The 25,000-nt window shown below is 46.1% G+C and overlaps 1 protein-coding gene across 1 annotated transcript in view; it reads right to left on the bottom strand.

Annotated features, from left to right (window-relative positions):
* The window catches only part of LOC115116441 (1-phosphatidylinositol 4,5-bisphosphate phosphodiesterase beta-3-like), a 168,291-nt gene that overhangs the window by 48,749 nt on the left and 94,542 nt on the right, over window positions 1-25,000 (bottom strand). The window contains exons 6-14 of the mRNA XM_065025231.1: window positions 22,768-22,821; window positions 21,933-22,005; window positions 9,636-9,736; window positions 8,821-8,987; window positions 2,781-2,927; window positions 1,952-2,109; window positions 815-897; window positions 542-626; window positions 1-46 (exon numbers count right to left, since the gene is read on the bottom strand). The exon at window positions 1-46 is cut by the window's left edge and continues 111 nt beyond it. Of these exons, the coding sequence (XP_064881303.1) occupies window positions 1-46; window positions 542-626; window positions 815-897; window positions 1,952-2,109; window positions 2,781-2,927; window positions 8,821-8,987; window positions 9,636-9,736; window positions 21,933-22,005; window positions 22,768-22,821 (914 nt within the window). The remainder of the gene's footprint in view (window positions 47-541; window positions 627-814; window positions 898-1,951; window positions 2,110-2,780; window positions 2,928-8,820; window positions 8,988-9,635; window positions 9,737-21,932; window positions 22,006-22,767; window positions 22,822-25,000) is intronic.

Here is a 25,000-nt window from a genome sequence, read left to right as displayed (position 1 = left end):
TACCCAGCAGCTCCTGGGGCGACGGTAAGGGCTGACCTGGGATCAGCTGTTAGAGAACACATAATACAGTAACATTAACAGGGCTAGTGTAAGGGCTGACCTGGGATCAGCTGTTAGAGAACACATAATACAATACTTTAACAGGGCTAGTGTAAGGGCTGAGCTGGGATCAGTAGTGTTCCTAATTCACAGGAGGTTGGTGGTACCTTACTTGGGGAGGACGGGGCTCGTGTTAATGGCTGGAGCAGAATAAATGGAATGGTGTCAAATACATCAAACGTTCTGTTTCCAGGTGTTTCATTCCCTCTGTTCCAGACATTATTAATGCGTCGTCCTCCCCTCACCAGCCTCCACTGTCCTGAAGTAGCCCCAACCCACGGTTCACCTCCCGCCAAGCCAGGGCCGTGTTTCTCTCTAATAAATTGGTTGTTTCTTTTCAATTGAATGTCCAAATAATAGCTGGCCTGCTGAGGGGAGTTCCTAACCAATCCGTGACAGACACTCAACCTTCCTGACCTCTCACCCCTGATCCCAGACTCACCGGGTATTTCTCCAGAGGGTCGATGAGAAGGGCGTCTCCAAAGATACTTTGACAATACTCCGCCATCTTGGCCTGCTGCTTCGCCCTGCGAGAGACAGAACATAATTTAACATTTGAAAACCTTTGTAGGTGTTTACTAATGTTTCCCTTGTTTATTATTATTATTTTTTTGTCTATTTAATTTGCTTTGGCAACATATATGTTTCAGATAAAGCCCATTGAATTGAAGGTTCTCAGGATTTCCCTTCTCACTACCCAGAATGCTTCACTCACGAGTCAACATGGTTTTCGAAGGAGAGGATGAGGGGATAGGGAGAGGCCTTGAACGCACTTTCTGCTATCGCTTCAATCACCTCCTTCACACACAGAGAGAGACAGAGAGAGAGAGACAGAGAGAGAAGAGAAGAGAGAGACAGAGAGAGACAGAGAGAGACAGACAGACAGAGAGAGACAGAGACAGAGAGCGAGACAGAGACAGAGAGAGAGCGAGACCGAGAGAGAGCGAGACAGAGCGAGACCGAGAGAGAGAGAGCGAGACAGAGAGAGAGCGAGACAGAGAGAGAGCGAGACAGAGAGAGAGTGAGACAGAGAGAGAGAGAGCGAGACAGAGAGAGAGAGACAGAGAGAGAGAGAGCGAGACAGAGAGAGAGAGAGCGAGACAGAGAGAGAGCGAGAGAGAGAGACAGAGAGAGAGCGAGCGAGACAGAGAGAGAGAGAGCGAGACAGAGAGAGAGAGAGCGAGACAGAGAGAGAGAGAGCGAGAGAGAGAGACAGAGAGAGAGCGAGAGAGAGAGACAGAGAGAGAGAGAATATATTAGTCAGGTGAACATCATATACAATGTAGTACACTGATGTGAGGACCAGCACTATATAGAAATCATTTCAGACTTATGGTAAACCTTCAAGGAGAGAGAAGAGAAGAGAAGAGAGAGAGACAGAGAGAGAGACAGAGAGAGAGAGACAGAGAGAGAGAGACAGACAGAGAGAGAGCGAGACAGAGAGAGAGCGAGACAGAGAGAGAGCGAGACAGAGAGAGAGCGAGACAGAGAGAGAGCGAGACAGAGAGAGAGCGAGACAGAGAGAGAGCGAGACAGAGAGAGGGCGAGACAGAGACAGAGAGAGAGCGAGACAGAGAGAGAGCGAGACAGAGAGAGAGCGAGACCGAGAGAGAGCGAGACCGAGAGAGAGCGAGACAGAGAGAGAGACAGAAAGAGAGAGAGAGAGAGACAGAGAGAGAGAGAGAGAGAGACAGAGAATATATTAGTCAGGTGAACATCATATACAATGTAGTACACTGATGTGAGGACCAGCACTATATAGAATTCATTTCAGACTTATGGTAAACCTTCAAGGTTGTGTCAGTGGTCATGGTGAAGCCGTGTGTGATGAAGTGCACACACACACACACACCTTGAAGGGTATCTCTGTGGTCATGGTGAAGCCGTGTGTGATGTAAGGTTCCTCGTCCTGCGGCCGTCCCTTCCAGCAGTCCAGCTCTATGCAGCGACAGCCAGTCAGTAACACCTGGCGATACATCTCCACCGACGACAGACCTGTCAGCTGACCAACTGGGGGAGGAGGAGGAGGGGACACCTTTACACCAATGAGATTCTCTGTGTGTACAGTATGTGTGTATGTGTGAGTATTAACCTGTGAGGTAGGTGTTGTGTGTCTAACAGTGTGTTGTGTGTCTAACAGTGTGTTGTGTGTCTAACAGTGTGTTGTGTGTCTAACAGTGTGTTGTGTGTTGTGTGTCTAACAGTGTGTTGTGTGTCTAACAGTGTGTTGTGTGTCTAACAGTGTGTTGTGTGTCTAACAGTGTGTTGTGTGTCTAACAGAGTGTTGTGTGTCTAACAGTGTGTTGTGTGTCTAACAGTGTGTTGTGTGTCTAACAGTGTGTCTAACAGTGTGTTGTGTGTCTAACAGTGTGTTGTGTGTCTAACAGTGTGTTGTGTGTCTAATAGTGTGTTGTGTGTCTAACAGTGTGTTGTGTGTCTAACAGTGTGTTGTGTGTCTAACAGTGTGTTGTGTGTCTAACAGTGTGTTGTGTGTCTAACAGTGTGTCTAACAGTGTGTTGTGTGTTGTGTGTCTAACAGTGTGTTGTGTGTCTAACAGTGTGTTGTGTGTCTAACAGAGTGTTGTGTGTCTAACAGTGTGTTGTGTGTCTAACAGTGTGTTGTGTGTCTAACGTTGTGTTGTGTGTCTAACAGTGTGTTGTGTGTCTAACAGTGTGTGTACCTGTGAGGTAGGTGTTGTGGGAAGAGTTGATAAAGTAGTGGGACAGGGGCTGGTTCATATCATCTATGATGTCCAGTCTCTCTGGAGGGACCATGGTATTCTCCTCTCCTCCTAGATACCTGCTGAACCCCATCAGACTGATCTGATCTGGAGAGAGGAGGGAGGGAGAGAGAGATGGAGGGAGAGAGAGAGAGAGAGAGAGAGAGATGGAGGGAGAGGGAGGGAGAGAGAGAGAGATGGAGAGAGAGAGAGATGGAGAGAGAGAGATGGAGGGAGAGAGAGATGGAGAGAGAGAGAGAGAGAGAGAGAGAGAGAGAGAGAGAGAGCGAGGGAGAGCGAGGGAGAGAGGAAGAGAGATGGAGAGAGGGAGAAAGATAAAAGGATAGTGAGATAGAGAGAAGATCAGACAACTAGAAACTAATAACGTTGTCATGTAAAGTGGAAATGTGTGTTTGGCTCAAACAGACATCAAACCAGAGAATCAATAGCACCTCACCAACAAGATAATCAAGTCACATACAGTGGGGAGAACAAGTATTTGATACACAGCTGATTTTGCAGGTTTTCCTACTTACAAAGCATGTAGAGGTCTGTAATTGTTTATCATAGGTACACTTCAACTGTGAGAGACGGAATCTAAAACAAAAATCCAGAAAATCACATTATATGATTTTTAAGTAATTAAATTGCATTTTATTGCATGACATAAGTATTTGATACATCAGAAAAGCAGAACTTAATATTTGGTACAGAATCTTTTATTTGCAATTACAGAGATCATACGTTTCCTGTAGCTCTTGACCAGGTTTACACACACTGCAGCAGGGATTTTGGCCCACTCCTCCATACAGACCTTCTCCAGATCCTTCAGGTTTCGGGGCTGTCGCTGGGCAATACGGACTTTCAGCTCCCTCCAAAGATTTTCTATTGGGTTCAGGTCTGGAGACTGGCTAGGCCACTCCAGGACCTTGAGATGCTTCTTACGGAGCGGAGCCACTCCTTAGTTGCCCTGGCTGTGTGTTTCGGGTCGTTGTCATGCTGGAAGACCCAGCCACGACCCATCTTCAATGCTCTTACTGAGGGAAGGAGGTTGTTGGCCAAGATCTCGCGATACATGGCCCCATCCATCCTCCCCTCAATACGGTGCAGTCGTCCTGTCCCCTTTGCAGAAAAGCATCTCCAAAGAATGTTTCCACCTCCATGCTTCACGGTTGGGATGGTGTTCTTGGGGTTGTACTCATCCTTCTTCTTCCTCCAAACACATCGAATGGAGTTTAGACCAAAAAGCTCTATTTTTATCTCATCAGACCACATGACCTTCTCCCATTCCTCCTCTGGATCATCCAGATGGTCATTGGCAAATTTCAGACGGGCCTGGACATGCGCTGGCTTGAGCAGGGGGACCTTGCGTGCGCTGCAGGATTTTAATCCATGACGGCGTAGTGTGTTACTAATGGTTTTCTTTGAGACTGTGGTCCCAGCTCTCTTCAGGTCATTGACCAGGTCCTGCCGTGTAGTTCTGGGCTGATCCCCCACCTTCCTCATGATCATTGATGCCCCACGAGGTGAGATCTTGCATGGAGCCCCAGACCGAGGGTGATTGACCGTCATCTTGAACTTCTTCCATTTTCTAATAATTGCACCAACAGTTGTTGCCTTCTCACCAAGCTGCTTGCCTATTGTCCTGTAGCCCATCCCAGCCTTGTGCAGGTCTACAATTTTATCCCTGATGTCCTTACACAGCTCCCTGCTCTTGGCCATTGTGGAGAGGTTGGAGTCTGTTTGATTGAGTGTGTGGACAGGTGTCTTTTATACAGGCAACGAGTTCAAACAGGTGCAGTTAATACAGGTAATGAGTGGAGAACAGGAGGGATTCTTAAAGAAAAACTAACAGGTCTGTGAGAGCCGGAATTCTTACTGGTTGGTAGGTGATCAAAAACTTATGTCATGCAATAAAATGCTAATTAATTACTGAAAAATCATACAATGTGATTTTCTGGATGTTTGTTTTAGATTCTGTCTCTCACAGTTGACGTGTACCTATGATACAAATTATAGACCTCTACACGCTTTGTAAGTAGGAAAACCTGCAAAATCGGCAGTGTAACAAATACTTGTTCTCCCCACTGTATATCATCATGAACCCACCCTATTTCCCCCCTCTCTCCAGCCGGCTGGCATTACCCCCTGCCCCCCTTCTCTCCAGCTGGCTGGCATTACCCCCCTTTCTCCAGCTGGCTGGCATTACCCCCGCCCCCCTTCTCTCAGGCTGGCTGGCATTACCCCCTCTCTCCAGCTGGCTGGCATTACCCCCCTCTCCAGCTGGCTGGCATTACCCCCCCCTTCTCTCCAGCTGGCTGGCATTAAACCCCCCTTCTCTCCAGCTGGCTGGCATTACCCCCTCTCTCCAGCTGGCTGGCATTACATCACACCCTTCTCTCCAGCTGGCTGGCATTATACCCCCTCCAGCTGGCTGGCATTACCCCCCCGTCTCTCCAGCTGGCTGGCATTACCCCCCTTCTCTCCAGCTGGCTGGCATTACCCCCCTCCCTCTCCAGCTGACTGGCATTACCTCCCCCTCTCTCTCTCCAGCTGGCTGGCATTGCTCCCCCTCCCTCTCCAGCTGGCTGGCATTGCTCCCCCCCTTTCTCTCAGCTGGCTGGCATTGCTCCCCCTCCCTCTCCAGCTGGCTGGCATTACTCCCCACACCTCTCTCTCTAGCTGGCTGGCATTACTCCCCACCCCTTTCTCTCCAGCTGGCTGGCATTACTCCCCTCACCTCTCTCTCCAGCTGGCTGGCATTACATCCCCTCCCTCTCCAGCTGACTGGCATTACCCCCCCTCCCTCTCCTGCTGGCTGGCATTGCTCCCCCTCCCTCTCCAGCTGACTGGCATTACCTCCCCCTCTCTCCAGCTGGCTGGCATTACTCCCCTTTCCAGCTGTCTGGCATTACTCCCCCTTTCCAGCTGTCTGGCATTGCTCCCCCTCACCTCTCTCTCCAGCTGGCTGGCATTACTCCCCCTCACGTCTCTCTCCAGCTGGCTGGCATTACTCCCCTCACCTCTCTCTCCAGCTGGCTGGCATTGCTCCCCCCTCACCTCTCTCCAGCTGGCTGGCATTACTCCCCTCACACCTCTCCCAGCTGGCTGGCATTACTCCCCCTCACCTCTCTCTCCAGCTGGCTGGCATTACTCCCCCTCACCTCTCTAGCTGGCTGGCATTACACCCCCTCCCTCTCCAGCTGACTGGCATTACCTCCCCCCCTCCCTCTCCAGCTGGCTGGCATTGCTCCCCCTCCCTCTCCAGCTGACTGGCATTACCTCCCCCTCTCCAGCTGGCTGGCATTGCTCCCCCTCTCCAGCTGGCTGGCATTGCTCCCCCTTCCTCTCCAGCTGGCTGGCATTACCCTCCCCCTCCCTCTGGCTGGCATTACCCCTCCCCTTCCTCTCCAGCTGGCTGGCATTACCCCTCCCCTCCAGCTGGCTGGCATTACTCCCCGGCCCCCTTTCCAGCTGTCTGGCATTACTCCCCCCTTTCCAGCTGTCTGGCATTGCTCCCCCTCACCTCTCTCTCCAGCTGGCTGGCATTACTCCCCTCACCTCTCTCTAGCTGGCTGGCATAATTCCCCCCTTTCTCTCCAGCTGGCTGGCATTACTCCCCCTCACCTCTCTCTGCAGCTGGCTGGCATTACCCTCCCCTCCCTCTGGCTGGCATTACCCCCCCCCCTCCCTCTCCAGCTGACTGGCATTACCTCCCCCTCCCTCTCCAGCTGGCTGGCATTGCTCCCCCTCCCTCTCCAGCTGACTGGCATTACCTCCCCCTCTCTCTCCAGCTGGCTGGCATTGCTCCCCCTCCCAGCTGGCTGGCATTGCTCCCCCCTTCCTCTCCAGCTGGCTGGCATTACCCCTCCCCCTCCCTCTGGCTGGCATTACCCCTCCCCCTTCCTCTCCAGCTGGCTGGCATTACCCCTCCCCTCCAGCTGGCTGGCATTATTCTCGGCCCCCTCTCCAGCTGGCCGGCATTACTCCCCTCACCTCTCTCTCTAGCTGGCTGGCATTACTCCCCCTCACCTCTCTCTCTAGCTGGCTGGCATTACTCCCCCCTCACCTCTCTCCAGCTGGCTGGCATTACTCCCCCTCACCTCTCTCTCCAGCTGGCTGGCATTACTCCCCCTCACCTCTCTCTCCAGCTGGCTTGCATTACACCCCCCCTCCCTCCCTCTCCAGCTGACTGGCATTACCTCCCCCTCCCTCTCCAGCTGGCTGGCATTTCTCCCCCTCCCCTCTCAGCTGACTGGCATTACCCCCTCTCTCTCCAGCTGGCTGGCATTGCTCCCCCCCTCTCCAGCTGGCTGGCATTGCTCCCCCCCCTCTCCAGCTGGCTGGCATTGCTCCCCCTTCCTCTCCAGCTGGCTGGCATTACCCCTCCCCTCCCTCTGGCTGGCATTAACCCCCCTCCCCCCTCCAGCTGGCTGGCATTACTCCCCGGCCCCCTTTCCAGCTGTCTGGCATTACTCCCCCTTTCCAGCTGTCTGGCATTGCTCCCCCTCACCTCTCTCTAGCTGGCTGGCATTACTCCCCCTCACCTCTCTCCAGCTGGCTGGCATTACTCCCCCTCACCTCTCTCCCAGCTGGCTTGCATTACACCCCCTCCCTCTCCAGCTGGCTGGCATTACCCCTCCCCTCCCTCTGGCTGGCATTAACCCCCCCTCCCCTCCAGCTGGCTGGCATTACTCCCCGGCCCCCTTTCCAGCTGTCTGGCATTACTCCCCCTTTCCAGCTGTCTGGCATTGCTCCCCCTCACCTCTCTCTCCAGCTGGCTGGCATTACTCCCCCTCACCTCTCTCTCAGCTGGCTGGCATTACTCCCCCTCACCTCTCTCCAGCTGGCTGGCATTACTCCCCCTCACCTCTCTCCAGCTGGCTGGCATTACTCCCCCTCACCTCTCCCAGCTGGCTGGCATTACTCCCCCCCTCACCTCTCTCTCTAGCTGGCTGGCATTACTCCCCCTCACCTCTCTCCAGCTGGCTGGCATTACTCCCGCCTCACCTCTCTCCAGCTGGCTGGCATTACTCCCCCCTCACCTCTCTCAGCTGGCTGGCATTACTCCCCCTCACCTCTCTCCAGCTGGCTGGCATTGCTCCCCTCACCTCTCTCCAGCTGGCTGGCATTGCTCCCCCTCACCTCTCTCTCCAGCTGGCTGGCATTACTCCCCCTCACCTCTCTCCAGCTGGCTGGCATTACTCCCCCTCACCTCTCTCTCCAGCTGGCTGGCATTACTCCCCTCACCTCTCTCCAGCTGGCCGGCATTACTCCCCCTCACCTCTCCAGCTGGCCGGCATTACTCCCCCTCACCTCTCAGCTGGCGGCATTACTCCATTACTCCCCCTCACCTCTCTCAGCTGGCCGGGCATTACTCCCCCTCACCTCTCCAGCTGGCCGGGCATTACTCCCCCTCACCTCTCTCCAGCTGGCCGGCATTACTCCCCCCTCACCTCTCTCTCTAGCTGGCTGGCATTACTCCCCCTCACCTCTCTCTCTAGCTGGCTGGCATTACTCCCCCTCACCTCTCTCCAGCTGGCTGGCATTACTCCCCCTCACCTCTCCAGCTGGCTGGCATTACTCCCCCTCACCTCTCTCCAGCTGGCCGGCATTACTCCCCCTCACCCCTCTCTCCAGCTGGCTGGCATTACTCCCCCTCACCTCTCCAGCTGGCCGGCATTACTCCCCCTCACCTCTCTAGCTGGCTGGCATTACTCCCCCTCACCTCTCTCTAGCTGGCTGGCATTACTCCCCCTCACCTCTCTCAGCTGGCTGGCATTACTCCCCCTCACCTCTCTCCAGCTGGCTGGCATTACTCCCCCTCACCTCTCTCCAGCTGGCTGGCATTACTCCCCCTCACCTCTCCAGCTGGCTGGCATTACTCCCCTCTCACCTCTCTCCAGCTGGCTGGCATTACTCCCCTCTCACCTCTCTCCAGCTGGCTGGCATTACTCCCCCCTCACCTCTCTCCAGCTGGCTGGCATTACTCCCCCCTCACCTCTCTCCAGCTGGCTGGCATTGCTCTGGTATTTCTCCATCAGTTGTCTGATCTGCTCTCTCTTCAGCGGAGGATACAGCACCTCGTTGAGACGAGAGTCTCTCTGACGACGGTTTATAAAGTCTGTCAACTGATCCAGGGAGAGGAAGGGCTTCCCCTTAGAACCACTGGGAGGGAAGGGGGAGAGGGGGATAGATGGAGCAGGCATAGAGTTGGTTAGAGAGAGAGAGTAGGTTGGTAGAGCAGGCATAGAGTTGGTTAGAGAGAGCGATTAGGTTGGTAGAGCAGGCATAGAGTTGGTTAGAGAGATTAGGTTGGTAGAGCAGGCATAGAGTTGGTTAGAGAGATTAGGTTGGTAGAGCAGGCATAGAGTTGGTTAGAGAGATTAGGTTGGTAGAGCAGGCATAGAGTTGGTTAGAGAGATTAGGTTGGTAGAGCAGGCATAGAGTTGGTTAGAGAGAGAGATTAGGTTGTTATGGTCTGTTGCGTTGATGTAATAATGTGTCTAACACTGTATGAGAAAGGATGTATACAGCGAGTAACTGTGTGTGTGTGTGTGTGCATTCGAGTGTTTGTTGTGAGTATGTTTGTGTGTGCATTTGTGTGTGTGTGTGTGCATTCGAGTGTTTGTTGTGAGTATGTTTGTGTGTGCATTTGTGTGTGTGTGTGTGCATTCGAGTGTTTGTTGTGAGTATGTTTGTGTGTGCATTTGTGTGTGTGTGTGTGTGTGTGTGTGTGTGTGTGTGTGTGTGTGTGTGTGTGTGTGTGTGATTGTGATTGTGTGATTTAATTGTGTGTGTGTGTGTGAGACTCACAGCTCTACGAAGATGCGTTCTATCTCAGGTCGGAGACAGAGACTGTGGAGAAAGCTCTGGAACATATCACAAGTAAAGTCGTCTGGCTTAATGCCCTCTGCCTGGAGAGAGGGATGGAGAGAGGGATGGAGAGAGGGATGGAGAGAGGATGGAGAGAAGGATGGAGAGAAGGATGGAGAGTGGAGAAGGATGGAGAGAGAGGAGAGAGGATGGAGAGGGTGGAGAGAGGATGGAGAGGGTGGAGGAGGATGGGGAGAGGGGTGGAGAGAGAGGATAGAGAGAGGGTGGAGAGTGTGGAGAGTGTGGAGAGAGGATGGGGAGAGGATGGAGAGAGGGTGGAGAGAGAGGTGGAGAGGATGGAGAGAGGATGGGGAGAGGGTGGAGAGGGTAGAGAGGTGGAGGATGGAGAGAGGAGAGAGGATGGAGAGAGGAGGGGTAGAGAGAGGTACAGGAGGGTAGAGGAGGGTAGAGAGGATGGAGAGGATGGAGAGAGGGGTGGAGAGAGGAGAGGGATGGAGAGGGTGGAGAGAGGATGGAGAGAGAGTGGAGGGGGAAGGAGGATGGAGAGGGTGGAGAGGGTGGAGAGAGGGTGGAGAGGATGGAGAGAAGGATGGAGAGATGGAGAAGGTGGAGAAGGAGATGGAGAAGGATGGAGAAAGAGGTGGAGAAAAATGGAGAAGGATGGGAAGGATGGAGAGAGGGTGGAGAAGAGGTGGAGAAGGATGGAGAGAAGGAAGGATGGAGGAAGGATGGAGAGAGAAGGATGGAAGATGAGGATGGAGGGAGAGGGTGGAGAGAGGATAGGAAGAGTGAGAGGAAAGAGGAGGAGGATAGAAGAAGGGTGGAGAGAGGATCAGAGAAGGAGTGGAGAGGATGAAGAAGGATGAAGAGAAAAGGATGGAGAGAGAGAGTGGAGAGAGAGGGTGGAGGGATTTGGAGAGGGTGGAGAGAGGATGAAGAAGGGTGAGAGAAGGACAGAGGGGATAGAGAGAGGGTGGAGAGTGTGGAGAGAGGATGGAGAAGAAGATGGAAGAGGAGGATGGAGAAGGGGTGGAGAAAGTCAGAAGGTGAGAGAGGGTGAAAGTGGAGAGAGGGATGGAGAAGAGGTGGAGAGAAGGGTGGAGGAAGGGATGGAGAGAGGATAGAGAGAGGGTGGAGAGTGTGGAAGAGATGAAGAAGAGATGAAAGAATGAAAGAAAGAGAATAGAAAGATCCCTGAAGAATGAGAAAGGAATGAAGGAATGAAGGTGGAAGAGATGAAGTGAAGAGGATAGAGAAGAGATAGAGAAGAGATGAAGGAAAGAGATGGAAGAAAAAGGAAAGAATGATAGAAATTGGAAAGTGTGGACAAAAGGAATAGAAGAAGTAGATGGGAAGGAGATGAAAAATGGAGAGAGATGGATGAAAGAAAGACAAAGAAGAGATGGAGAGAAAAGTGAAGATGGAGGAAAGGATGAAGAAAGATGAAAGAAGATGAAGAAGACAAAAGAATGAAGAAGTCGAAGAAATGAGAAGAATGGATAAAGGATGGAGAAGAGAATAGAAGGAATGAGAAGGAAAAGAAGGAAAAGGAGTGGAAGAAGGATGGAGAAAATGGAAAAGATTATGGAAAAAGGATAGGGTGGACGAGATGGAAGAGATGAAAAATAGGAAAGGATGGAAAGAATGAAGGAAAAAGGAAGAAAGGAATGAAGAAAGAAAGGAGATGGAAGAGATGAAGAATGAAAGGGATGAAGAAAGTGGAAGAAGGATGAAAGGAAGATGAAGAAAAGAGAAGAAAAGATGAAGAAAGAGAGAAAGATGGAAAGAAGAAGATGGAAGATGGAGAAGATGAGATGGGATAAAGATATAAGAAAGAAAGACAAAAGAAATTGAAAAGAAAGATAAAAGGAAGAAAGATGAAGAAAGAATAGAAAGAAAGAGATGAAGAGAAAAATGAAATAAGGAAAGGAAAAAAGATGAAAGGAAGATGAAGACAAAAGAAAGAGTGAATTGAAGAATGAATGAAAGAAGAAAGATGAATGAAAAAAAGAAAAATGGAAGAGATAGAAAAAGAAAAGAATGAGAAGAAGAATAAAGAAAAGAAAGATAGATAGCAGAAGTGGAAGAAAGAAAGAATGAAGAAAAGAAAGATAGAAGAAAAATGGAAGAGATGAAATAGAAGAGAAAGATGAAGAAGAAAGAATGGAAGAAAGAGATATTAAGGATATGAAAGATAAAGATAAAAAGTGAAGATGAAATGAAAAAAAGAAAGATAAAATGAGAAGACAAAGAAGAATAAATGGACAAAGAAAGATAGGAAAGACAAAGAATGAAGAATGGAGAAAAGGTGAAAATAGATGAATGAAGCAAAAGAAAGACAAAGAATAAAAGAGAAAGACAAAAGTAATGGAAAGAAAGACAAAAAAGAATGAAGAAAAGGAAAAAGAAAATGGGGAATAAAAAATGAAAAGAGAAAGAAAGACAAAGAATGAAGAAAAAAATATAGAAAAGATAACAGAAAAGAAGATGGAACAAAGAATGAGAAAAGATAGAAAAGAGATGAAGAAAGAGAAGTGGAATAGAAGGTGAAGATGGAAAAAGAAAATGGAAGGAATAGAAAGAAATGAAGAAATGAAATAGAAATGGAAAGAAAATAAGAAGAAAAAAATGAATAGATAGTGAAAGAATAAAGAAAAGAAAGAAGAGAAAATGAATAGTGAGAAAAAAATAAAATTGGAAAGAGAAGAAAGAATAAAAATGAAGAAAGTGAATAAGAATAAAAGGGAAAGAAATAGAGAAAGATAAAGAAGAAAGATATGAAAATGAAATCAGAAAAATGAAAAAGGAATGGAAGAAGATAAAGAAAGATGAATAGAATGAAAGAAGAAAAGAAAAAGAGACGGAAGGGAAGAAATGAAGATGAAAAAAGGATAAGTGAATAGAAAAGAATCGGAAGATAAATAGAAGAAATGAAAAGAAAGAGATAGAATAGAAAGATGAATAATGAAAATTGAAAAGAATAGAAAGATGAAGAAAGGAAATAGAAAGGAGATAAAAGATAAGAAAAAAAATAAATGAAAAGAATAAGAAGAAAAATAGTGAAATAAAGAAATGGAAGAAAAAGAATAAGAATAAGAGGAAAAAATAAAGAGAAAAAATAAAAGGAAATAGATAGGAAGAAAATAGAAGAAAGACAAAAATAGAGAATAAAAAATAAGAGATAGAAGAAGAAAAGTGTATAAAGATAATGAATAAAGAAAAGATGAAGAGAATAAAATAAAAGAGATGAAGAAAAAGAAAAAGGAAAATGAAAAAAGAATAGAGATGAAAATAAAAAAAAAGAATGAAACAAAATAAGATAAAAGGAATGAAGAATGAAAATAGAAATGAAGAGACAAAGAGATAAAGAAAAAGAAAGAAAAAAAAATAAAGATGAAAATAATGAAAAAAAAGAAAGAAAAAGAAAAAGATAAAAGAAAAAAGAATTAGACAAAGAGAATGAAGGAAAAGTGAAAAAATAAGAAAAATAAGAAAAGAATAGATAAAGTAAATGAATATAAAAAATAAAATAAAGACAAAGAATATGAAAGACAAAGAATAAAGAAAAAAGAAAAAAAGTGAACAAAGGAAAGAAGAAAAAATAAAGAAAAGAATAGAAGAAAAGACAAAGAAGAAGAAAGGGGAAAAAGAAGACAAAGAATGAAAAAGAAAGACAAAAGAATGATATATGAAATAGAAAGATAAAATAAAAAATGAAGAAAAAAGAAGGAAGAAGATGAGAAGAAGGTGGAGAATGAAAGAATAAAAAAGTGGAATGAAGATAAAGATGGAAGAGATGGAAAGGATGGAAAGATGAATGAAGTAGATGGAGAAAGAAGATGAAAAGATGGAAGAAAGTGAAGAAAGAAAAGATGAAGAATGGAAGATAGATAAAAAGATGGAAGATAGAAAGAATGGAGAGAAGGGAAGAGAGTGGATGAGGAAAAAGATGAAATAGAAAGATGATAGAAGAGATAAAGATAGAGAAGAGATGGGGAAGATGAATAAGAAAGATGGAGAAGAAGAATGGAGAAAAGATGAAAAATGGAAGAATGAAAGAAGAAAGATGGAAAGGAAGAGGATGAAAGATGAAAGAAAGAAAAAATGAAAGTGAAGAAAGGAAAGAGATAGAAGAAAGTGAAAGGTTGTGGAATGGAATAGAATGAAGAAAAGATGGAAAGATGTGGATAAAGATGAAGAAGAAAGAAAGATGAAAGGATGAAGAAAATAGAAGAAGGCATGGAAGAAGATATGAAGAATAAAGTAGAAAAGAGATGAAGAAGATGAAAGATAGAAGAGATGGAAAGAATGAATAGGAAGAAAGATGAATGAAGATGAAGAGAAGAATGAAGGAATGAAAAATAAAAGGATGGAGAAAAGTGGAAGATAGATGAAGAAAGTGGAGAATGGAGATGAAGAATAAAGAGAAAGTGGAAAGTAGATTAGGAAGGAAGATAAAAAGATGGAAGTGTGGAAGAATAATGGAGAAAAAGATGGAGAATGAAGAAGGAAAAGAAAGTGGAAAGATGGAAAGACAAGACAAAGAAAATTAAAGGATAGAAGAAGAATGAAGAAAAAGGAAGAAAAATGGTGAAAGTAAAGAAAGGAATGGAAAAAGACCAAAATAAAGAAAGAAGAAAGGTGGAAAGAATGGAAAAAGATGGAAGAAAGGTGAAAGATGGAGATGAAACAAGGTGAAAGAAAGGAAAGACAAAATAAAGAGATGGATAAGAAAAGGACAAAATGGAAAGAGATGAAGGTGAGAATGAAAAATAAAAATAAAAAGAGTAATGAAAGAAAGGTGGAAGGATGGAAATGAAAGATGGAAAGAAGAAAGAAGGTAGAGAAAGAGATAAAGAAAGAAAGTGAAGACAGTGTGGAAGAAAGAGAGATGAAGAAGGATAAGAAAGGTGAAAGAAGGTGGACAGAAAAGAGAAAGAGATGAGAAAGTGGAAGAAAAGATAAGAAGAAAGTGGAAAGTGTGGAGAAGAAAGGAGACGAAGAATGGAGAAAAGGATGGAAAGAAGACAAGAAAAGATGAAGAAGGTGAGAAAAGATGGAAGAAAATGAAAGAAGAGATGGACAAATGGAGAAAAAGGATGGACAGAAAAGGTGGAGAAGAAGATGGACAGAAGGATGGAGAAGAGACAAAGAGAGGATGGAAGGATGGAAGAAGATGGAGAGAAGGAGATGGAGAAGAGGGATGGAAGAAGGATGGAGAGAGGATAGGAAAGATGGACAGTGTGGAAGAGGAAAGAAAGATGAAGAAGATAAAGGAAAGATTAGAAGAAGATGAAGGAAAGATGGAAGAAAGAAGATGGAAGAGAATGGAGAAGAAGATAGAAGAAAAGAAAGATGAGAAGAATGAAGAGAAAGATGGAAGAAGAAAAGAAAGATGGAAGAAGAGAAGGAAAGATGAAGAGAAAAGAGAAAGATGAAGAGAGAAAGAAGAGATGGAAGAAGATAAGAAAGAAAGATGGAAGAGAAGAAAGAAGAAGATAGAGAAAGATAGAAAGAAAGAGAAAGAAAGATAGAAGAAAGATGAAGAAAGATGGAAGAAGAAGTGAAAGAAGAAGAAAGAAAGATAGAAAGATGAAAGGAAGAAGATAGAAGAAGAAGGAAAGAAGATGAAAGAATAGAAAGAAAGATGAAGAAAGAGAAAGATGAGAAGAAAGAGAAGATGGAAGAAGAAAGAGAAGAAAGATGGAAGAAAGGAAAGAGAAGAGATAGAAGAAAGAAGAAAGATGAAGAGAAGAAAGATGAGAAGAAAGAAGATGAAAGAGAAAGATAGAAGAAAGAGAGAAGATAGAAGAAGATGGAAGAAGATAGAAAGATGAAGAGATAGAAAGAAAGATGGAAGAAGAATGAAAGAGAAAGATGGAAGGATAGAAAGAAAGATGAAGAAGAAAGGAAAGATGAAGAAGAAAGATGAAAGAAAGATGAAGAAAGATGAAAGAAAGATGAAGAAAAAAGAAAGATGAAGGAAGAAAAGAAAGATGAAGAAGAAAAAGGAAAGATTAGAAGAATGAAGAGAAGATGGAGAAGAATAGAAGAAAGATGGAAGAAAAGGATAGAAGAAGATGGAAAGAAAGATAGAAGAAAGATGGAAGAGAAGAAGGAAGAAGATAGAAGAGATAGAGAAAAGATAGAAGAAAGAAAGAAAGATGAAGAGAAGATGAAGAAAGATGAAAAGAAAGATGGAAGAAGAAGAAAAGATGAGAAGAAAAGGAAAGATGAAGAAGATAGAAGAAAGGATAGAAGAAAAGAAAGATGAAGAGATGAAGAAAGATGGAAGAGATGAAAGAAAAGATGGAAAGAAAGGAAAGATGGAAGAGAAAGAAGAAAGATGAAGAAGATAAAGAAAGATGGAAGAGATAGAGGAAAGATAGAAGAGATGAAGAAAGAAAGATAGAAGAAAGGAAAGATGGAAGAAGAAAGATGAAGAAGAGATGAAAGAGAAGATAGAAGAGATAAAGGAAAGATGGAAGAAAGAAGATGAGAAGAATAAAGAAAAGATGAAGAAGAAAGGAAGAGATGAAGAGATAAAGGAAAGATGAAGAAGAAAGAAAGATGAAAGAAAAGAGAAGAAAAGAGAAGGATGAAGAAAGGATAAAGAAAGATGAAAGGATAGAAGAAAGATGAAGAAAGAAGAAAGATGGAAAGAAAAGATAGAGAAAGATGAAAGAAGATGAAAGAAAGATGAAGAAGAATGGAAAGATGAAGAAAAGAAAGATGAAGAAGAAAGAGAGAAAGATGGAAGAAAGAAGAAAGATGGAAGAAAAGAGATAGAGAGAAGAAGAAGATGAAAGAAAGAAAGATGAAGAAGATAAAGAAAGAGATAGAAGAAAGAGAGATGGAAGAAGAAAGAAGATAGAGAAGGATGAAGAGAAAGATGAGAAGAAGAAAAGAAGAAAGATGAGAAGGAAAGAAAAGATGGAAGAAGAAAGAAGAAAGATGAAGAGAAAGAAAGATGAAGAAGAAGAAAGATGAAGAAGAAAGAAAGATGAAGAAAGATAGAAGAAAGATAAGAAAGATAGAAGAAAAGAAAGATGAAGAAGAAAGAAAAGATGGAAGAGAGAATAAAGGAAGAAGATGAAGAGAGAAAGATAGAAAGTGAAGAAAGAGATAGAGAGAAGATGAGAAAGATGAAGAAGAAAGATAGAAAGATGAAGAGAAAGATAGAGAAGAGATAGAAGAAAGATGGAAGAAGAAGAAAGATGGAAGAAGAAAGAAGAGAAGGATGAAGAAGAATAGGAGAAAGAGGATAAAGAGGATGGAGAAGAAAGGATGAAAGAAGATGGAGAGAAAGATGGAAGAAAGGAAAGAGAATGGTGAAAGTGTGGAGAGAAGAGGAAAGGAAAGAAAAGGAGAAAGGATAGGGAGGGAAAGTGTGGAGATGGATGAGAAGAGGAAAAAAGGTGAAGATGGAAGAAGAAAAGATAGAAAGAATGGAAAGAGATGAAGAAAGAATGGAGAAGAAAAAAATGGAAAGATGGAAGAATGAATGGAAAAATGAGAAAACGGAAAAAGATGGAAAGAAAAGTGAAGGAAAAGAAAGATGAAAGAAAGAAGAAAGAATGAAAGAAAGAAAGATGAAAAAGAAGGAGAAAGGGTGGAGAAAATGGAAACGAAGAAAGAAAGATGGAAACGATGGAAGAAGAGATGGAAGAAGAAGAGATGAAGAAAGGATGAAGAAAGGTGAAGAGATGAAAGAATGATAAAAGAAGAATGAAGGAGAAGAAAATGGAAAAGATGGAGAAAGAGATGGAGAGAAGGATGGAGAAGATGGAAGAGAGATGAGAAGATGGAAGAAGAAGAAGAGGATAGAGAAAGGATAGAGAGAGAGATGGAGGAGAGGATAAAGAGGAGAAGAGAAAGAAAAAATGAGCGAAAGAGAAAGGAAAAGGATGACAGAGAAGAAGATGGAAAGTAGATGAAAATGAAGAGATAGAATGGAAAGAAGGATGGAGAAAAGAGATGGAGAAAAGGGAAAGAGGATGGAAGGATGGAAGAAAAGAAAGGATAGAATGAGAATGATGGAAACAGAGGAAGAAAGGAGAGGAAGAAAGGATGGAGAGAAAGAAGAGATGGAGATGAGATGGGCAGGGAGAAGAGAGATGAGGAATGAGGATGGAAGAGGAAGAGGATAAAGGAGGAAGAGGGTGGAGATGGAAGATGGAGGAGATGGAGAAGCAGAAGAATGGAGAGAGATAAAGATAGAGAAGGATGGAGATGGAAGATAGGGGATAGGAAGAAAGAGATAGGAAGAGAAGAGGATAGAGAAAGGAGATGGAGAATAGAGATAAAGAAGGAAGGATGAGATGGAATGGGATGGAAGTGGATGGATGAGAGGATGAAGGATGGAGGTGGAAGGGATGGAGGAAAATGGGATGGAGTGGAAGAGATAAGAATGAAGATGGGGGAAAGAGATAAAGAAAAAGTGGATGGAAAATAAAAGAAGGAGATGGAAAGTGAAAGAATGAAAATAGATAAAGATGAAAGAGATAAAGAATGGAATGAAAAGGATAAAGAGAATGAAAATGTGAAAAGACAATGGATGGAAATGGAGGATAAAAGATGAAGATGGAAAAGAAGAAGAGGATAAGAGATGAAGAGGATAGAAAGGATAGAATGAAAAAGAGAGGGGATAAAGGGAATGAAAAGGATAAGTGAAGATTAAGAGGATAAAGAAGAAGGATAAAGTGAAAGGAATGAAAGATGAAGTGGAGAAGGGATGAAGAAGAATGGAAGTGGAAGGGGATAAAGAAAGATGGATGGAATGAAAGATGATAGAGAGGATAGAATGGAAAGGGATGAAGAGGATCTGGAGAGAGGGATGGAGGTGGAGATGGATAGAGGGATGGTGGAGAAGGGGGATGAGAGGATGGTGGAAAGGGGATGGAGAGGTGGGAGAGGGGATGAAGAGGGATGGAGGTGGAAGGGGATGGAGGGTGGAAGTGGATGGAGGGTGGAGAGAGGGATGAGGAAGATGGATATGGGAGTGGAGAGAGGATAGAGAGAAGGGATAAGAGGATGAGATGGAGGATAGAGAAGACGATGAGAGAAGGGATAGAAGAGAGAGGGATGAGAGAGGATGGAGGTGAGAGGGGGATGAGAGAGGGATGGAGGTGGAGGGGATGAGAGAGGGATGGAGATGGAGAGGGGATGAGAGAGGGATGGAGGTGGAGAGGGATGAGAGAGGGATGGAGGTGGAGATGGGGATGAGAGAGGGATGGAGATGTGAGAGGATGAGGATGAGGGAGAGATGGAGAGGGATGGAGGGGAATGAGAGGGATGGAGGTGAGAGGGGATGAGGTGGAGAGGGATGGAGGTGGGAGAGGGGGATGAGAGAGGGATGGAGGTGGAGAGGGGGATGAGAGAGGGATGGAGGTGGAGAGGGGATGAGAGAGGGATGGAGGTGGAGAGGGGGATGAGAGAGGGATGGAGAGAGGGATGGAGAGATGGATGGAGAGGATGAGAGAGGGGATGGAGGTGGAGAGGGGATGAAGAGAGGGATGGAGGTGGAGAAGGGGATGAGAGAGGGATGGAGGTGGAGAGGGGATGAGAGAGGGATGGAGGTGGAGAGGGGATGAGGAGAGGGATGGAGGTGGAGAGGGGATGAGAGAGGGATGGAGGTGGAGAGGGATGGAGGTGGAGAGGGGATGAGAGATGGATGGAGGTGGAGAGGGGGATGAGAGAGGATGGAGGTGGAGAGGGATGAGAGAGGGATGGAGGTGAGATGAGAGGATGGAGGTGGAGGGGATGAGAGAGGGATGGAGGTGGAGAGGGGGATGAGAGAGGGATGGAGGTGGAAAGGGATGAGAGAGGGATGGAGGTGGAGAGGGGATGAGAGAGGGATGGAGGTGAGAGGGATGAGAGAGGGATGGAGGTGGAGAGGGATGAGAGAGGGATGGAGGGAGGGATGGAGAGAGGGATGGAGGTGGAGAGGGGATGAGAGAGGGATGGAGGTGGAGGGATGAGGGAGAGGGATGGAGGTGGAGAGAGGGGATGAGGGGATGGAGGTGGAGAGGGATGAGAGAGGGATGGAGAGAGGGGATGAGAGAGGGATAGAGGTGAGAGGGGATGAGAGAGGGATGAGAGATGGAGGTGGAGAGGGATGAGAGAGGGGGATGAGGAGGGATGGAGGAGGGATGAGAGAGGGATGGAGGTGGAGGGGATGAGAGATGGATGGAGGTGGAGAGGGGATGAGAGAGGGATGGAGGTGGAGAGGGGGATGAGAGAGGGATGGAGGTGGAGAGGGGATGAGAGATGGATGGAGGTGGAGAGGGGATGAGAGAGGGATGGAGGTGGAGAGGGATGAGAGAGGGATGGAGGTGAGAGGGATGAGAGAGGATGGAGGTGGAGAGGGGATGAGAGAGGATGGAGGTGGGAGAGGGGATGAGAGAGGGATGGAGGGGAGAGGGGATGAGAGAGGGATGGAGGTGGAGAGGGGATGAGAGAGGGATGGAGGTGAGAGGGATGAGAGAGGGATGGAGAGGGGATGAGAGAGGGATGAGGAGAGGGATGGAGAGGGATGAGGGATGAGGGGAGAGAGGGATGGAGGTGGAGAGGGGATGAGAGAGGGATGGAGGTGGAGAGGGGATGAGAGAGGGATGGAGGTGGAGAGGGATGAGAGAGGGATGGAGGAGAGGGATGAGAGAGGGATGGAGGTGGAGGAGAGGGGATGAGAGAGGATGGAGGTGGAGAGGGGATGAGAGAGGGATGGAGGTGGAGAGGGGATGAGAGAGGGATGGAGGTGGAGAGGGGATGAGAGAGGGATGGAGGTGGAGAGGGGATGAGAGAGGGATGGAGGTGGAGAGGGGATGAGAGAGGGATGGAGGTGGAGAGGGGGAGGGTGAGATGAGGGGGAAGAGAAGAGAGCGTCAGTCGAAAGGCATCTATCTGTTGGGTTGTCCAGAACTATGGGTGACTGATCTGGAGTCAGCTGACAGAGAAGACATAATACAATACATTAACAGGGTTAGTGTAAAGGCTGATCTGGAGTCAGTTCCTAATGCACAGCTATAGTTAGATAAATGTGTAGAAGAATCCTTAAAGGTTGACTTCACTTCCTGATTCGGTCTCATTTAACATTTGGTTTATTAAGAAATGATAGTGGCCCTGAATTCAAATGATAGTTGGTTTAGGGGGTGTGGTTTAGGGGGGGTGGTTCCGGGGGTGTGGTCCCGGGGGTGTGGTTCCGGGGGTGTGGTTTAAGTGTGTTCGCAGGTGGGAAGAGTTAGACCAATTATTTTGGCAAATTAGTGTCACCGGGCTGATGTGGGACTGTGGCAAAGTGGCTTAAACTTTGGACAGCTCATCTCCGGGGATAGTTAATAAATTACACAATGTAAATGAGACAATATTTCCATGTTGCACACCTTCTAGTTCTCATTAAATGCTTTCAATATTTATATATACATTTCTACAGTTTTTAGACTAGCCGAATTTTAACATGTCTCATGGTACTTTGTGCAATTTACAGATGGTCCCTAACTAGTCGCATAGAGATATCCAAGGTCAACCCAAATTTCAGCTACACTCCAAATTGATGATGACCTCTGTGCTCCCAGCTGTGGGCATGTGGGCAGCATTAAAGTGAACCCAACATTAATTTGCTTTGTAACGCAGTCATGACCACAAATCTCACAAAACTCAGTTTTGGACGTGACTGACTTTATGACCAAAATGATCCCATTTACACTTTGTAGTCAATTTTGACACTAGAATAAACCTTTCCGACTCATATCGATGCCAGATATGGGCTGTTTTCTAAATGAGAAGTTGATCTTTAGAGGCAGTTGCTCTTTACCAGTCAGTTAACCAGTTCTACCAGCAGGGGGCAGCATAGGACAATAACACACACACTAACACACAGGCCTGCTAAGACTGGCCAGCAGTTACCATGGCAACAAACTATGTTTCCAAGGCACTGGTGTGTGTGTGAGTGTGTGTGTGTGTGTGTGTGTGTGGGGAGAAATGGACAGAGGTCAACGACAAGGGGACCACACCTGGTTACGGAGGAAACAGAAGTTGACCTTTGAACCTGACTGTGCATAGCTCTCAGCAGTTCACATGCTGCTGCCCTGAAAACCAACATCAGATAATCTGATCTAGGAGCAGTTTGACCTTTTAAATTATAATGAATTACATTACAAGGGTGTGTGTGTGGGGGGAGGTGAACCTGATCCTAGAGCACTATACATGCATGTATTGGGTAAATGAAACATTATGGATCTGTTATGAAGTAATGGATCTCTGTGATTGGTTGATTACCTTGTTGGTGACCAGACCGCACTGTTCCAGTGCGGTCTCCACTCTCTTCTTGTCAGAGAACATCTTGAGAATGCTGAGAGACAGACGGAGACAGAGAGACGGAGACAGGATTGTTCAAACATTGTGCATTTAAAATTAATTGAGGGGGAGAGAGAGAGACGCAGGGAGAGAGAGAGAGAGAGACGCAGGGAGAGAGAGAGAGAGAGATGCAGGGAGAGAGAGAGAGAGAGAGAGAGAGAGACGCAGGGACAGCGAGAGAGAGAGATGCAGGGAGAGCGAGAGAGAGACGCAGGGAGAGAGAGAGAGAGAGACGCAGGGAGAGAGAGAGAGAGAGAGAGAGACGCAGTGAGAGAGAGACAGACGCAGTGAGAGAGAGAGAGACGAGGGGAGAGAGAGATACGCAGTGAGAGAGAGAGAGAGAGAGAGAGAGAGAGAGAGAGAGAGAGACGCAGTGAGAGAGAGAGAGAGAGAGACGCAGGGAGAGCGAGAGAGAGACTCAGTGAGAGAGAGAGAGAGAGAGAGACGCAGGGAGAGAGAGAGAGAGAGAGACGCAGTGAGAGAGAGAGAGACGCAGGGAGAGAGAGAGAGACGCAGGGAGAGAGAGAGAGAGAGAGACGCAGTGAGAGAGAGAGAGACGCAGGGAGAGAGAGAGACGCAGGGAGAGAGAGAGACGCAGGGAGAGAGAGAGACGCAGTGAGAGAGAGAGAGAGAGAGAGAGAGACGCAGTGAGAGAGAGAGAGAGAGAGAGAGAGAGAGAGAGAGAGAGACGCAGGGAGAGAGAGAGAGACGCAGGGAGAGAGAAAGTAGAGTTCCATCAGGAACAGCAGTGTCTCACTTCTTCACTGGAATCTTTCCATCTTGATTCACCTGCAACTTTAACTTGGTGTATCTGTGTGAGAGAGACAGAGACAGAGAGAGAGACAGAGACAGAGAGAGAGACAGAGAGAGAGACAGAGACAGAGAGAGACAGAGAGAGAGACAGAGAGAGAGACAGAGACAGAGAGAGAGAGAGAGAGGAGAAACAGAGAGAGAGAGAGAGAGAAGAAACAGAGAGAGAGGAGAAACAGAGAGAGAGAGAGAGGAGAGACAGAGGAGAGAGAGAGGAGAGACAGAGAGAGAGGAGAGACAGAGAGAGAGAGGAGAGAGAGAGGAGAGAGAGAGGAGAGACAGAGAAAGAGGAGAGACAGAGAGAGAGGAGAGACAGAGAGAGAGGAGAGAGAGAGGAGAGACAGAGAGAGAGGAGAGAGAGAGAGAGGAGAGAGAGAGGAGAGAGAGACAGAGAGAGGAGAGAGAGACAGAGAGAGAGGAGAGAGAGAGAGAGGAGAGAGAGAGACAGAGAGAGAGAGACAGAGAGAGAGGAGAGACAGAGAGAGAGGAGAGACAGAGAGAGAGGAGAGAGAGAGGAGAGAGAGCGAGAGAGAGAGGAGAGAGAGAGACAGATAGAGAGGAGAGAGAGAGGAGAGAGAGAGAGACAGATAGAGAGGAGAGAGAGAGAGACAGATAGAGAGGAGAGAGAGGAGAGAGAGAGAGAGAGAGAGAGGAGAGAGAGAGAGGAGAGAGAGAGAAATGATCAAATAACTTGCACTGTGGGTAGAATACTGCATGAATGAGATACAGTGTATATATAGTCATACTGGTACCCTGTATATATATATATATATATATATATACACAGTGGGGCAAAAAAGTATTTAGTCAGCCACCAATTGTGCAAGTTCTCCCACTTAAAAAGATGAGAGGCCTGTAATTTTCATCATAGGTACACTTCAACTATGACAGACAAAATGAGAAAAAACATCCAAAAAATCACAGTGTAGGATTTTTAATGAATTTATTGGCAAATTATGGTGGAAAATAAGTATTTGGTCACTACAAACAAGCAAGATTTCTGGCTCTCACAGACCTGTAACTTCTTCTTTAAGAGGCTCCTCTGTCCTCCACTTGTTACCTGTATTAATGGCACCTGTTTGAACTTGTTATCAGTATAAAAGACACCTGTCCACAACCTCAAACAGTCACACTCCAAACTCCACTATGGCCAAGACCAAAGAGCTGTCAAAGGACACCAGAAACAAAATTGTAGACCTGCACCAGGCTGGGAAGACCGAATCTGCAATAGGTAAGCAGCTTGGTTTGAAGAAATCAACTGTGGGAGCAATTATTAGGAAATGGAAGACATACAAGACCACTGATAATCTCCCTCGATCTGGTGCTCCACGTAGGATCTCACCCCGTGGGGTCAAAATGATCACAAGAACAGTGAGCAAAAATACCAGAACCACACGGGGGGACCTAGTGAATGACCTGCAGAGAGCTGGGACCAAAGTAACAAAGCCTACCATCAGTAACACACTATGCCGACAGGGACTCAAATCCTGCAGTGCCAGACGTGTCCCCCTGCTTAAGCCAGTACATGTCCAGGCCCGTCTGAAGTTTGCTAGAGAGCATTTGGATGATCCAGAAGAAGATTGGGAGAATGTCATACGGTCAGATGAAACCAAAATATAACTTTTTGGTAAAAACTCAACTGGTCGTGTTTGGAGGACAAAGAATGCTGAGTTGCATCCAAAGAACACCATACCTACTGTGAAGCATGGGGGTGGAAACATCATGCTTTGGGGATGTTTTTCTGCAAAGGGACCAACGAAGGAGTGGCTTCGTAAGAAGCATTTCAAGGTCCTGGAGGGGCCTAGTGTAACGTTTTTTTCCATTGAAGGAGAGGAGGACCAAAATGCAGCGTGGTTAGTGTTCAACATGTTTAATATAGACGATAAACGAGAACACTACAAAATACAAAACAACAAATGTGAAAATCGAAACAGTTCCCATCTGGTTCTTTGGGTATTTTGGGGTGATTGTCCTCTGTCTTTGTGTCATCTTCAACGGAAGAAAACCATTACACCTTAGCCAGTCTCCAGATCTCAACCCCATAGAAAATCTTTGGAGGGAGTTGAAAGTCCGTGTTGCCTAGCAACAGCCCCAAAACATCACTGCTCTAGAGGAGATCTGCATGGAGGAATGGGCCAAAATACCAGCAACAGTGTGTGAAAACCTTGTGAAGACTTACA

The sequence above is a fragment of the Oncorhynchus nerka genome, linkage group LG12, assembly GCF_034236695.1.
Source record: "Oncorhynchus nerka isolate Pitt River linkage group LG12, Oner_Uvic_2.0, whole genome shotgun sequence".
NCBI classification, from domain to species: Eukaryota; Metazoa; Chordata; class Actinopteri; order Salmoniformes; family Salmonidae; genus Oncorhynchus; species Oncorhynchus nerka.
Note: the sequence above shows the minus strand (reverse complement) of the source record. Positions and strands in the feature narration are given on the sequence as shown.